The sequence below is a fragment of the Sus scrofa genome, chromosome 18 (assembly GCF_000003025.6).
Source record: "Sus scrofa isolate TJ Tabasco breed Duroc chromosome 18, Sscrofa11.1, whole genome shotgun sequence".
In the NCBI taxonomy this organism is placed as follows: domain Eukaryota; kingdom Metazoa; phylum Chordata; class Mammalia; order Artiodactyla; family Suidae; genus Sus; species Sus scrofa.
This window is the reverse complement of record NC_010460.4, coordinates 14,089,300-14,104,083: the sequence shown is the minus strand read 5'-3', so window position 1 is coordinate 14,104,083 and position 14,784 is coordinate 14,089,300. Positions and strand designations below refer to the sequence as shown.

Sequence of the window (14,784 nt, the reverse complement as noted above, 5' to 3'; positions counted from 1 at the left end):
ATCATTTGACCTTCTTGCTTCTCACTCCGGATAAGGATCTGAATTCATTTTCAAAGAAATGAATAGAGCTTGCCAGGCAGTCTTCCAAATGGGACAGAGAACAAGTTCCAGTAATTTGGCCTCACCTGAAGCAAAATAAAGTCATCCAGGGAGTTCCCATTGCGCTCAGTGGTAACGAACCTGACTAGTATCCATGAGGATGCAGGTTTGATTCCTGGCCTCACTCAGTGGGTTAAGGATCCAGCTTTGCCATGACCTGTGGTGTAGGTCACAGATGTGGTTCGGATCCAGCATTGCTGCAGCTGAGGTATAGGCTGGCAGCTGAAGCTCCAATTCAACCCCTAACCTGGGAACCTCCATATGCCACCGGTGTGGTCCTAAAAAGACAAAAAAATAAAGTCACACAGAAGACAGGCCCTGGTCACAGAAATTACAGGGGGGAGAAATGAGGAGAAGGAGCTCCCTTTTCCCCATCCTGCTGAGATCCATGGAAACAGCCCCCAGGGCAGCATTCTTCCGCTGCTGTCTCCGGAGCTATGAGGTAATTGGATACTAATAAGAGTTACAAATACAGATGTCGGTAGATGCCTTGCTTTCTTTACATTACTGCCAATTAGAGGTTATCTCTGTAATAACCATAATTCCCACTCGAAGTCCAAAGCTGACCGTGTGGGTGTGGAAGGAGGTGTGTTTTAACTGGAGGGGAGGCTACAGTCAAAATGCAGTGGACAGAACCCGCTGAGAAGGTGCCCCCAGGGGCCTATCAGAATGGAGAGCCCCAAAGGGCTTGGGAATTGTGGCTTTCCGGTTACTTCCACACGTTTTTAAAATTTCGCCTTCAGATTTGTATTGAAAGCAGGGACAGCGTGCATAGTAACCTGTGCACTTTTCCGGGATAATGAGAACAGTTACAGCAATTGACCACACGCGGGCAAAATGCTGATGCGATTGAAACTGACAATGCTTTATATAAATAACATTTTGAATAGGAAAGACTAATCACCTTATGTACTGCTTATTTAATAATGCAGCTTATGCTGTTTTGTTTGCTTATTAGGAGTGAAAAAGAAAGAGGGCACTCTGGAATGGGAGCAGTGAGGAAAACACTACCAGCTTAGTATATATTAACAAAGCCACGTGGCTTATTAAAAAAACGATGTCATTTTCTTTTGAGTTAAAAGCAATATATCATTAAAACAATAGGAAGTGATCACACAACTAACTGGATTTGTCCTGGCAAGAGAAGATCTTGAACTGTACATTCAAATGTGGCCATCAATTACAAGAGGAAGTGAAAAATTGGCATGTCCCCCCAGAGGAAGAGAACCAGGATGGTGAGGGGTCTAGAAATCATTCCCCGTGGGTTAACAGTTGAGAAGAGAGGGGGGGAATGAGCAGAGAGTGCTTAGCATGGAAAGGATAGGAAGGGCTGTCCAAACCAGAAGCCTTATTCTACACAGCTCCGAGGCAAAACTATAATCGATGAGTAAAAGTCACAGAAGTTTCAACTAAGTTTCAAAACAGGCAAACACCCACATACGCAAGAGAATGTGTCCTCTACTCAATAGGGGTGGGGGGGGGTGGATGACCCTTAAGCTTCCTCCAACTCTAAAATTCTGTGATTTTCTTGAACCACAAATATACTAGTTATTTTTAGACCTGAAACATCATTGCTGAATCCAATAAATAAATCAAAAAAAAAAAAAAGTGAGCTAACCACTGGATTTTTCAGATTGTAGACATCTATTGTCTTCATTCAGGAAATGGAAACAGGGCTCCCATGGCTCTGTTAACACACTAGCTGGTGATGCAAGCCTTGTTTGGATATATTTTAGAGGCAAGGCAAAGAATGTGTATTGCAAATTACACATTCCTAACCTTATCTCTTGAACATGAAGTGCACAAAAGTTTCCAATCCCATTTCACCCTCACCATAAGACACAGAGTGCCTGAGCACATAAAGATAAGGCCAGGTGCTCCCATTGTGGCTCAGCCGGTTAAGAACCTGACATACTCTCTGTGAGGATGCAGGCTCAATCCCTGGCCTCGCTCAGTGGGTTAAGGATCCAGCACTGTTACTAGCTGAGGCATAGATCACAGATGCAGCTCAGATCTGGTGTTGCTGTGGCTGTGGTATAAGCTGGCAGCTGCAACTCCGATTTGACTCCTAGCCCAGGAACTGCAACTTCGGCCATAAAAAGGAAAAAAAAAAGAAAAAGAAAAAGCTGTAGGCTTAAGCCCAAAGACCTTGTTCTCCATGTTTTAAATTAATGCAACTGAATTCCAACATTTCATGCACATTTCAAGGGGCCTAGCACTCCAATCATCTACTATACTTAGAAAGTCTTGCACAGTGAAAGATTTGCAATGTAAACAGTAAAACTTAGCCATATTCTATAAAACTGGAATTCCAATTTTCAGGTTTGAACTTCAAAAAAGAAAAAAAGAAAAACAGTTGTAGAATAACGGATTGTTTTTGACTGCCTCAAACCCCCTGGATGCTAAAACTGTAGTCATCTGCACTGCTGCCACTTGAGGTCTCAAAACAGACTCGGGAACCCAGTAGGGCCGGTTCCTTCCCAACTACGACAACTGCTACTAAAATGGATTGTCTGCTTACGATCCGCCAGGCACTGCCTACACCAAGGGCTCTCCTATCAGTTCAAATAATTCTCCCATTAGGGAGTGAATGCTATTATCATCATCCCAAGCAAAGGAGGATGAGCTTAAGCATTCTGAGCAAGGATGATAAGCAAGGGACTGTTGCCTGACCCCAAAGTCCATGCTCTTTCTCCCCTCAGTGTCCTTGCTCAGCACCTACACTTGAACAACAGTACAACACCCAAGTCCTGTGCTAAAAGCTCTGATACCCAGAGGCAGCCCTGGGCAGGCCCCCGTCCCCTCGAGCAGCCCCATGCTTGTAACTGTTCTCAAGCCAAGGGTGGCGAGAGGAAGGCAGAGATGACGACAACTTACTGTATCTGCAACTAATAAAAAATATATCAAAAGGGAAACAGCCCCTACCCACATTAACGTGTAACTATGGGTCTGTTAAACTTTCACTCTGGAAAGTTTCATTTCTTTCTTTTTCTTTTTTCTTCTTTTTTTTTTTTGTGCTTTTTAGGGCCGCACCCGCAGCATACAGAGGTTCCCAGGCTAGGGGTCTCATCAGAGGTATGGCTGCCAGCCTTCACCACAGCCACAGCAACACAGGATCCAGGCCCTGTCTGCGACCTACACCACAACTCATGGCAATGCCAGATCCTTAACCCACTGAGCAAGGCAAGGGATCAAACCCACATCCTCATGGTTCCTAGTCGGATTCATTTCCACTGCACCATAACAGGAACTCCTGGAAAGTTTCATTTCTGAAAGCAATGAATTCTGATTATCTCTGCTCAGAAAACAACTCAGTTTGGGACATACACTGGTATAAAAGCGTATGCCTTTTGCAAGCTTCCTCTTGCAAGCTTCTATAAAAGTGAAAAACAGCAAAAATCCTCTGCAGAATCAGGAAATAACAACTTATAAAAGAAATACTACAACAACAACAAAAAAAGAAATACTACCCTGACTTAGATATAACTCTTATTCACTCTTTATCTACATGCCACTTCTTAGCACCCAAAATTTTAAAGTCCAGAATGGCCTGAATTCACGCTTGAGTCACCAAATCATAGTCATGAGCACTCATGAGTTCAGAGGACATTTATAAGAAAAGGGAAGGGACCCTTCAAAGCATACTTCCTCTTGCCACCAGCCACTCCCCCCTCCACCTGCAGCTGTCACAGGCTTTTGAGAGGGAGCCGGCACCAGAGTGCAGCAGGCGGCCAAGGTGGCAAGGCACAGGGTGAAGGAAGGCCCTTTGTGTGAGGCGCAGGTCTGAGAGCTGGCACTATCCTGATCAGCACGCCCGCATCTGCCTCCCGTCTCACTGTGCCCGCAACACCTGAAATTCCTGCTAAGGATGGGGGGAGGCGGGCAGAGAGCATGTGGAGTGGATTTTCCTCCACTCTACCCCTCTCTGTGGTCTCATCCTGCAGAGCCATCACTCGTCTGTGTGGCAGGAGGCAGGCAAGGAGGCAGAAAGGGGATGCAACGTGAATTCAGGATATCCACCAAAGACACCGGCCCTAAGGGAGCACAGCCGGATGTCAAAGGCCTTCTGGCGAGAGTTAGAAAGGCAGGACGTGTGCTTACCTGGCCACCAAAGGGCTCTTTCTTGGCCAAGCTTTGAGCTTGAGGGGGGCCCTGGGCAGGTGACAACCTTGACGGGCTCTTCTTACTCTGAGGCAGCAGGGAGGACAGGAAGCCCACACGTGGTGACTGAGAGAGGGATGCGTTCCTCTGGCTGCATACCATGGCTCTGGGCAAGCAGACACAGCACGAGGTCACAGCACTGGAGGGGATCTGGGAGAACCCGGGGCACAGACCTCCCGGGCTATGGATGCCACCTTGGGCCAGGGCCTTGGCCAAGTTCGCAGGCCTGGGCTTTAAGGTGACCTGATGCTTGGTCCTATTCTTGCACAAAGGGAGTTTGCAGCCTAACTGGCTCAACCAGGAAAGTGGCGGCTCTTCTTCGAAGCGTGTGACAAAGCTCAGGGCAGCGCTGAGAGCCGCTGGCCACACATGGCGCTCAGCCCCTGAAACATGGTTAGTCCAAATGGACATGTGCTGGAGGCATAAAATCCACACTGGGATGCAAGACTGAGCAAGAAAAAGAGTGTTAAATATCTCAGGAACACTTTGTTTATATTCATTACATGTTGAAATGTTGGGCTAGAAAAAATGTATTGTTAAAATTAACTTTTCTTAAACACAGCTACTTAAAAATTTCAAGTTCAGTTTTCAGCTGGCATTTTATTTCCATCAGAGAGTGCTAGCTCGGAATCCAGAGCACTTTCATCTGCTATGGCACCTGCCTCCCTGCAGGTCTGGAATCTGCCTGCCTGGGTTTGCATCCCAACTCACCAACCACCAGCTATGGGACCCGTGGTGGCCGATATCCCTTCAACTGCAGTTATCGTCATCACTCGGGTCTTCAGCTTTTAGCGGCTGCTTTTCAAGGTTACTCAAATACCTCTCTCCCCGTCCGCCTACCTCTCCCAACCCTGAGACTGGAGCGTGCCTTTCTGGGGGTATGCGTCCAACCCGTGGTTGACAACCTTGTCCCTGGTGAGGCAACCCTTTCAATGCACAGAAACTTCCTAGGGCCGTATGACAGTGGCTGTGTTTATTAGCCCAGGCTGCACACATCTGGATATGCAGGCCCCTGGCAGAGCTGCGTGTTTCCCTGAGGTGGGGACCAACCAGAGGCCCGGGGGACCTGACTCAGAGCACTCAGACAGAAGCAGTGGGTTCCCTGGAGGCTCCGGGCAATTTGGCGGAGGCACCAGGAGGGGAGCGCAAGGGGGCGGGGCGCACACTCACAGTTCCGAGTCCCCCAGGCGGTCCATGTTGGAGACGTAAGGAGGCAATTTGTGTTGGACCAGGGCCTCCTCCTCTTCTGGCTGTGGCTCCTCTTTCTTCAGTCGGTGGATTTCGGCTTGCAGTGCGAACAGCTATGTAGAGGTGGGGGGCGAGTAAGACGGTGACCGCACCGACGAGCCCTCCCTCCCCCGGGGAAGATTAGACGTCGCATCCGAAACCCAGCCGCACTGGCTCAAAAGGCCGCTCGGCCTCGGCCTCGCAGTGCCTGACTCTCCCTCCAAAGACTAGAAGTATGAGTGAGGCTGCTGTTACTCGACGACGGGGAGGTGAGAAAACTAAAAATCGTTAGGTATACAAAACCTACTATTTTTTTTTTTTTTATCATTTGACTTGCTTCTTCCTGAATTCACTGAAGAAAAAAAAAAAAAAACTCTACCAATCCTGCTTTGCTCTTTCAAATCAACAGACTCTTGAACTCAGATGGAAAAAAATGTAATGAAGGTCAGCGTCTTTGACCTTTTGCCCCAAATCCAAAAATCTTAAACCTCCAAACCTAGGCAGCTTATAATCTTCCTTTTTCTGAAAAATCCTCCCTTTTCTGAAGATGTGTTCATTTCAAGGTGAGAGAAATGCTTGTACATTTCCATTTACGTAATGTGGGCAAATGTAATGGCAAATGTGAGCCCCGCGGAGCTATCATTTCTACCTGGAGAAACTTAAATGAGCTGAGAACAAGGGTACCCGGGCAATAAACAATACAGTGGGCACAGGTGGAAAAGGAGTCGGGTAGGAAGCAGACATACGGAAGCAGGTTAGCTGTAAGGTGACATCAATGCATAGAGTCCTTTTTCTCTTAAAAGTTCACTTTTCTTACTGTGTGGTTCGTGCTACAGGACTGAAAACATGAATCTCGCCTCTGGTTTTCCAGGACTTGTCACAGCTCCCAAATCCCCAATACTGATTTTCTGGCTACTTTCATTCAAGATCAGTGCTTTCCTATACTGAATCAGCCCTCCACGGCCACGACCTGATTTCACATACACAAAGCGCAAGTATTTCCCAAGGAGCAAGCATCGTTCAGAGCAAACCTTCTGGCGCAGAACTTCATTTTCTTCTTGAACCTGGTTGGTCCTTTGGCACTCCGCATCAAAGTTCAGGATCACGGGAACTGGTGCACCAAGTTAAAGAATAAGCCTGCCTTTGACTTGACTGTGGTGATTACGTCACAACATGTAAATACAACGCATCATCAAGTTTTATACCTTAAGCATATACAATTTTTAATTGTCAATTATACTCCAATGAAACTGAGAAAAATAGTCAATTAAAATACATATACTACCACAAACTGCAATAAAAGAACTCAGTAAATCTATTAAAAAAAGAAAAAGAAAAAAGAAGTTCCCATCATGGAGCAGCAGAAACAAATCAACTAGGAACCATGAGGTTGTGTGTTCAATCCCTGGCCTCCCTCAGTGGGTTAAGGATCCAGCATTGCCGTGAGCTGTGGTGTAGGTCACAGACATGGCTTGGATCCGGTGTTGCTGTGGCTGTGGTGTAGGCTGGCAGCTGTAGCTCCGATTTGACCCCAGCCTAGGAACCTCCATTTGCCGTGGGTGCCACCCTAAAAGAGAAAAAAAAAAGAACAGGCCTGCCTGTGAAACAATTAAAAGCCGTTCTCAAACTCTTGACACCACAGCAACACCCTTGAACATGACACAAAATAAAAGCTTCGTGCTGTGGAAGCTTCACAGCTTTATGAATACTCTCTCCCTTGAGGCCAGGCCTGACCTGACTTTGTTCAGACAGACCCAGAGACACGCGATGACCTGCCTAGCCAGGACATAAGTCCAAACCTGATATTTTCCCCCAAATACCAGCAGTTAAAGAGCTAGTATCCTGTGGGCTTCACAGTCAGTCAATCTAAGCTTTAGTGACATTCAGCTAAAAGCCTGCCCAGTTGCCAGTGGCTCTGCGGGCACACTGCCAGCTGCTCTACCAGGTGGGCGGAAGGACTGGCCATTCGGCTTTCCCCTCCCCAGACTGAGCCTCCTCTGGCAAAGGTCCCGCCTCAGAAGCAAGCGTTCTGCAGACTACACCGTAGGAGCGTCCACATTCTAGGTCACCAGGTCAATCTTTCCTAACTACCGTAGACAGCTTCAGCCTGGAGGAGCACAAAGCAGGCAGGGCTCAGTACTGGGGAAGCAAACCTCCCTGGAAGGCCCGCAGGGTCAGGCCATAACCATCTCTGGGCGGGGCCCCCTGCTCGTTTTGTTTGAAGGCCGTCAGGATGAAGAGCAGCAACAGCAGGGAGAAAAGGCCAGCCTGGCCGGGGTGTAATTCACACTCAACACAGCACAAAAGGAAGCGGCTCCCTTCCGACCTTCACCAGAAGATGTTCCTCCCGGAGACCAAAAAGGCCATGGTGGGTGGGCCTCCAGAACACCCCGTTTATCAGGAACTCACCAGGCAGCCCCATGCAAACCCAGCTCCCTTCACCTCCCATGGAATTCCTGCATAAGCAGCCAGGAGGATGTCCCAGGCTTGCCAGGACAAAACAGTAAACAATGTAGGCTGTAAATTATTTACATCCTTGCTCTCTCTCAAATATCCACACATATATTCTTTTTTTTGGGGGGGAGGCGGTCTTTTTGTCTTTTCAGGGCCTCACAGGTGGCACATGGAGGTTCCCAAGCTAGGAGTCCAATCAGAGCTACAACTGCCGGCCTACACCACAGCCACAGCAACACCAGATCTGAACCATGTCTGTGACCTACACCACAGCTCACAGCAACGCCGGATCCCTAACCTACTGAGCGAGGCCAGGGATCGAATGCGCAACCTCATGGTTCCTAGTCCAGTTCGTTTCCACTGTGTCATGATAGGAACTCCCCACATATACATCTTAAAGTTGCTCTATTCTCTGACAGGTTGAGGGACACTGAGGTCACCGTAAAGAGAGGGACCCAGACACTAACACGGAGAGGAATTTCCAGCCCAAGAAGTGTTCTCACCTGCTACCTAATCCCAACAAAGGCCAGAGAAATCCTGGGGAGGCACAGAGCATGCGCGGAGACGGTACTCTCCAGGTTGGCCAGTTTCGCTGCAGAGCAGCTCTGTACCGCCCCCGGGTCTGCTGAGCGAGGCCCTCAGTCCTATTTGAAAGCTCCTCTGGAGGCACTAGCCCCCTGCTGGTCCAGTCCCTGCCCACCCAAGGTCAACTATTCAGCAGCAGAGCAGCAGAACTAGAATTACGATTCCTGCCTTACTGATGAAAATAACCACAATCTGTCTGGCCCCCTCACATGACACATGACAATGATCCTTGGGCATTTTGCAAAAGAACTGATTGCATTACGAGCAACAGCCACTGAATGCATGTTGGGATGCCTCAGACTGGGCCCACAGCCCTGGGCAGTTGGGAGGATATGCATGCACTGGAACAGGACGCTCAGGAAGTTGTGCAGGGAGAGGATGAAGGTGTCGGCCCACTGGCGAGAAAAGTAGGTAGCGAAGGTGGGGTTGGTGTCTGGGGATGGCAGGAAGGGCAGGGCAAACCAATCCTTCCACTCGGCCTGGTTCTGGAGCTCCGGGGCCTGCTTTGCAAAGAATTCCTGAGCCTTGTCATTTCTGTTTGTCTGCCAAGACACAGAGGAGGTTGCAAGGAAGGGGAAGAGACAGAAGTCCAGAGGTAAGATTCTTCTCCACTGCCCAGCAAAGAGCCTTTGAACCTCGGCCTGCTGGGTAAGTGGCCAAATGTGATCTATAAGCTCTATAAAATAAAGGAAATTGGAGTTCCCCTCATGGCTCAGTGGTTAACGAATCCGACTAGGAACCATGAGGTTGAGGGTTCGATCCCTGCCCTTGCTCAGTGGGTTAAGGATCCGGCGTTGCTGTGAGCTGTGGTGTAGGTCACAGATGTGGCTCGGATGCCACGTTGCTGTGGCTCTGGCATAGGCTGGCGGCTACAGCTCCAATTAGACCCCTAGCCTAGGACCCTCCATATGCCACGGGAAGCAGCCCTAGAAAAGGAAAAAAAAAAAAAAATTAAAGGAAATCATCATTCTTTTCTCAAGTCCTTCATAAACTTCGAAGAAGCTGGTTTAGGAGTTTCTGCTGTGACATAGCAGGTTAAGAATCCAACTGCTGCAGAGGCACCGGTTCAATCCCAGGCCCAGCACAGTGGGTTAAAAAGATCTGGTGCTGGTGCAGCTGCAGTGTAGGTCATAGCTGTGGCTTAGATCCAATCCCTGGCCAGAAAACTTCCATATGCCACACGTTTGGTCATAAAATTAAAAAAAAAAAAAAAAAAAGCTGGTTTAAACTAAAGTCCTGATGATAAATGGCATCCTCAAAATTAATTCCAAGCTGATTTTTCCATTATCCAAGTGATTTACTCCCCAGGTCAGCCATAATCTTTATACCTCAAACTTTAAGCCAGCTCCTTATATCCCTTAAAATACCACTCAGGCTTACGTGCTTAAAACAAGAGGGGAAATAGGAATGAGGAAGACAAGTCAGATGATCTACAGATCAGAAGGAAAAAAAAAGTCAAAAATAATTTGCACTGTGGCTGTTCCACCCCTTCCCAGAGTAACGGAGAGAGCCGTCCCTAGGCATTAAAAGAAAATCTACTTCTGGATCAAAGAACTCTCTCCACCAAGAAATTCCAGAACCAAAAGCACCTGGATTGTGTAGACGAGATAAAAGCGGAAAAGACTGGTTTTCAACTTGTTGATGGTGGGTCTATACATATCTTCCAAGCGGCTGAAGAGCCTACGCTCCAGGTAGTTCCAATAATCTCGAAGGGCAGCCAGGTCATACACCTGCATTAACTGCTGCAGCTGGTCCACAATCTTGTCCACCTGGTAAGAGAAAAACCCGATGGAGAAGGTGGTGTAAAACAGAAGGGATTTCTCCCTCATTTCAGAGTTAATACAGTTTTTCCTTTTGCTGTGGCTTCTGGATATTAAAAAAAAATTTTTTTTAGGTTAGCAATCTACAAAACTTTCAAAACACAATAATGTAATAGCTTTGAAGTTATTTCCTGATGTTAGATATGTGTTTTGACCCTGAAAGCAGGCATGGAAATTTCAAGTGTAAAAGCACTCTGGCCCGGAAACCAGAAGATCTGGGTCCAGGGCCTGGATCTGCCTCTGACTTACTCAACCATTCTAGCTACATCACTGCAACTCCCCGGTGACCTGAGATTTCAAAAAGCAAAAAAGAGTGAGACAACCTCCATGCTCCTCCTCCCAATGCCTCCATTCCAGGATTCCGTGTCCTCAAAGCACACCAAAACGCTGCCAGCTGCTCAGTGTTAGCCAAAGGAGTCTCCTCCTTGTGAGAAGTGATCACACCAGAGTACATGAGACGGAAAAGCTTTTGGATATTGAAACCATTCCAACACCCCTACTTTACAGATCAGGACACTGAGGCCTGGAGAGCTGAAATGATTTGCCTTTGCCACCAAGCAGCCACTAACTTCGGCAAGACAAGAACCCAGGTCTCAGAACTCCCCTCCAGTGTTCTTGCTGCTGGCTCACTGCCTCCCTCATTTCACCCGCCTACACCACCTGAAGTCAGCAAACATATACACAAATCACACACATGTAAATTCCAAGAATTTCTCAACAGAAAAATCACGTCGGAGCTAAGGAAGTATGTTTTCAAATGTACAGGTCTTCCTCAACGGTGAAGCAAAGCTGCCAATGAGTTACTGAAGAAGCCATTTCAAACACACAGACACCTGAACCCAGCCAAAGCATTGGGCCGCAGATCACTTTGCTCTCGATGCCAGTGGAAGCCAACTTTTAGATATTTCTGTTGCCAAAGCCCAAGCATCTACCCAACCTTAGCTCCTAAAACCTCATCACCATCCCGGCCAATGATTGGCCAGCACCTGCTGGGAGACGGGTGGAGAACGGAGCCCTGGACCGGGAGTCAGGGCACCAGGGCTGCAGCCTCAGTGATGCTCTGATTCGCTGGGCAACTTCAGGCAAGTCCCGTCCCCTCTCAGGGCCACAGTTCCTCATCTGTCAAGCGAGTGCCGGACGCGCTGATGTCGACGGTCCCCCTGGCGCGGTGACAGCGCCACTCCCGCCCGGGAGGGCAGTGCTGGGGTACAGCCAGCTCTAGGCTCCCTTGGGGCCGCCCCTGTCCGCGCCGCGCCTGCCGGCCTCTCACCCGAAACCCCTTCTCCTTGTCCGCCTTGATCTCGGCGTCCAGCTGCCGCAGTGTGTGCGTGAAGCCGCGAAAGAGCAAGTACTCGCGGACGAGCTCGTCAGTGCGCTCCACCGCCTCCGCCATCTCTGCGCCAGCGCCTTGAGGGGCAGAGGAGCGCGAGCGACGGAGGGGCGGGGCCTGAGCGGCGAGGGGCGGGGCCGGGCGCGGGCGCCGAGCGCGTCACCCAGCGGCTGGCCTACCAGCCCGCACGCACCGCGCGCCGCGCGCCTGTGGCCCCGCCCCGGCCTCGCCCCCGCCCCGCCCAGCTGCTCCCGTCACCATCACACCCCACACCACCCCCCCTCCAGGAGCAAATGAAAGAAGCGCGGCTCGTCAGAGTTTACTGGCTGCGGTTTTGTCATCTGAGTTATTGAAAGTGGCGGCTGCCGTCCAAGTCAAGGAGGGCCGGAGCTTGGTGATCATCCCAGATGGTCACGAGGCAGGCAGGGGGCTGAGGTGCCCTGCTTGTTGGTATTACATCGCGGAATCCTCTGTGCCCTGCACTCGTTTTACAAAGGGGGAAAACTGTAGTCCTGAGAGGCAGAGTGACTTGTGTGAAGCCACACAACCAAGTGTGTTATCAGAGAGCTCTGACTCCCCCAAAAGCCTGCTGTCATTAATAAGATATATTAACACCACAGGTACCCTGTTAAGTGAAAAAAGGCAAGTTTCAGAACAGTATTATAATATGGTTCCGGTTTCTTGAGCGGGGGAGGGAAAGGTATTCGTGTATGTGTTTGTGTGTACATTTTTAAAATTCAGGAATATTACATGCTAAGAGCTTGTAGTTATTTCCTCTAAGAGGTGAGACTATATAGGGGACTTTCACTTCCTATTTTTTAGTTTTTTGCTTGAAATTTTTATAAAGTGCCCATATATTTGTTAGCAGGGAACCTGTATCTTTGAGCCACACTTTCCTTGTCTTAAAATACTGACAACACCTACCTTGCAGAGTAATAATAAAAGTGTAATAAAATAATGTATGTAAAATGCTTAGCCCAATGAATAAGCCCATGGCTGAACTGCAAATTCTGTCCCCTTCTTCCCTCTAATGGTATGGCTGTCTATATTTGTCAAAGTACTACTCAGAATCACTACTGCCACTCAACTCAGATCCTCCAGTCCTACCACACGGAAATTTAGCCCCAAAGCTGTTCCGATCTGCCCCAGAGAACCCTGAAAAGATAACAAAGAGCAAAACCCATGGCAAGACAAGGCAGAGTCAGTCTTGTTCCACCCTCTGTGCCTGCTTTACCTGTCTCCATAGGTGTAAGTTTCCCCCAGGCAAACAGCCTTGCTGCACAGGCCAGGAAAGAAGAGTCACCTGTGTGATTACTAGGAGGCCCAGAGCAAATCCTTCTTTGACTGCAACCTTAGATCTTCAAAGGGGGGTGAACTTGGGAAATCCACACAAGTAGCCAACACCAAAACAAAACCTTCCCCTCCAGGGACACTGTGAATTAGGTTTCCCTAAAGACACCTTGAAGCTGCAGCCACAGCTTCTACCTCCCCCACCTCCAACTGCCCTGGCAACTTCAGACCAAGGCCTATAAAACCAACTAACATTGGTTTTCTAATCAACAAAAAGCAGCCCTCCTGGGTCTTAACAGGAACGCTTTCCTCTACCAGGAATGCCTTCTCCCAGATTCTCATATGAATAGCTCATTGGAGCAAACACACCAAGGGGGCTGCACATGTTTGCACTAATGTCACCTTCTCAGAAAGGTCTGACCATCCTGCAGAAAAGAGCAGTGCTCTCACCTCCAGAATTCCTGTCCTTCTTGACCCGTTAGATCCTTCTCCATAGCACTTATCACCATGTCACGGACTAGATATTTTACTTGTTTTATTTGTCCCCCACCCCCACCCCAAGTTATATGCTGCATAAAAAGAGATTTTTTTTTTTTCTGGATTGTTTGTTACTATATCCCCGTTGCCTAAAACAGTGGCTGGCTTATAGCAGATGCTCAATAAATATTTATGAGTGAGGACCATTTCTGAGGACCCAGCCACCCTCCAGCAGGACAGCCCTGTTAGAGGGAATAGAAACTCCTGGGTCACTCCAGTGTGTAGGCTTCTGACTGGTTCCTTGTCCAAAGTATCCCTCTTCCCCCGTTCCCCCTTTATACCATTTCACTCTTTAAAGATTTTAGAGGCATTTAACTGAGTTGTCTTTATGTAACTAGAGACGCCTAGATTTTCTAGCTCACTGATTAGCTCCAGCTGATCTGATTAAGCCTTTACTGCTTCTGCTCTGGCATCTGCTATCAAAGGAACAGGTAACCTGAGGTTCCTTTAAGCAAGTGCTATTGGGGGTCCACAGCAGTTCCTTATACAAAGAAAAGTATGTGGGTGCCCACGAGATGAACCACAAGTTATTTTGTCTTCCAATCTAATAATCTCTCTTTGCCTTTAAGCCTTAGATTTGGGCGAGGAGGAAGGACAAAAAGCCTGGGGACAGATGGGGGTAAACATTTAATGAACACCTACTAGATGGCAGGCACCGTACTAGATGCTGGGGACACAACACTAAGCAACCAGAGTCTCTTCCCTCAGTCTTAGCTCTGGCTGGTTGGAGGAGCCCGTGACTGAAGCACACACACCCTGGCTGTAGAGCGGAGGCTGGACTGGATGCAAGCAGGCCTGGGAGGAAGATGGAGGTCAGTTGGAGGCTGTAGCACACCAAGCAAGAGATGAGACTAGAGAGGGGGCAGCGGGGATGAAGATTAGGGGGAGGGCTTGAGAATTTCAGAGGAGTGGAATCAACTCGGCTTGATAATTAGCTCAGATAGATGAGGAGTAGAGACAGTGATTGGCAGGTTGCTGGCTTGGGCATCCAGGTGGGATGATAGGACCTCTCGAGGCAGGGGCAGCTCCAGAAGAGGAGACCATGGGACATCCAGACATACTCTTTGGTAGAAGCTAAAGTGAACAGGGACCCATAAGCAGTAAACAATAGCAGAAGCGGAAGCCTGGCCAGCCTACCTCACCCTCCTGGAGGCTTCAGCTAGTACCTCCTCGTTGATGACTCCCAAACCTTACCTCCAGTCCAGACCTTTCTTCCGAGCTCCTGCCCAGACACCTGGGGACACTTTCACTTGGATGTCCTACAGACATGTCCAACTTAAT

At 48.6% G+C, this 14,784-nt stretch overlaps 1 protein-coding gene across 2 annotated transcripts in view; it reads right to left on the bottom strand.

The window, feature by feature from the left end:
- The window catches only part of WDR91 (WD repeat domain 91), a 31,863-nt gene extending 20,044 nt beyond the window's left edge, over positions 1-11,819 (bottom strand). Inside the window, exons 1-6 of one of the 2 annotated variants that reach the window (XM_003134652.6) lie at positions 11,617-11,819; positions 10,116-10,295; positions 8,861-9,068; positions 6,519-6,601; positions 5,431-5,561; positions 4,201-4,366 (exon numbers count right to left, since the gene is read on the bottom strand). In XM_003134652.6, coding sequence (XP_003134700.4) covers positions 4,201-4,366; positions 5,431-5,561; positions 6,519-6,601; positions 8,861-9,068; positions 10,116-10,295; positions 11,617-11,739 — 891 coding nt within the window. In that variant the 5' untranslated portion in view covers positions 11,740-11,819. Of the gene's footprint in view, positions 1-4,200; positions 4,367-5,430; positions 5,562-6,518; positions 6,602-8,860; positions 9,069-10,115; positions 10,296-11,332; positions 11,481-11,616 lie in introns of those variants that run through there. The other variant, XM_013985605.2, reaches the window with a different exon arrangement.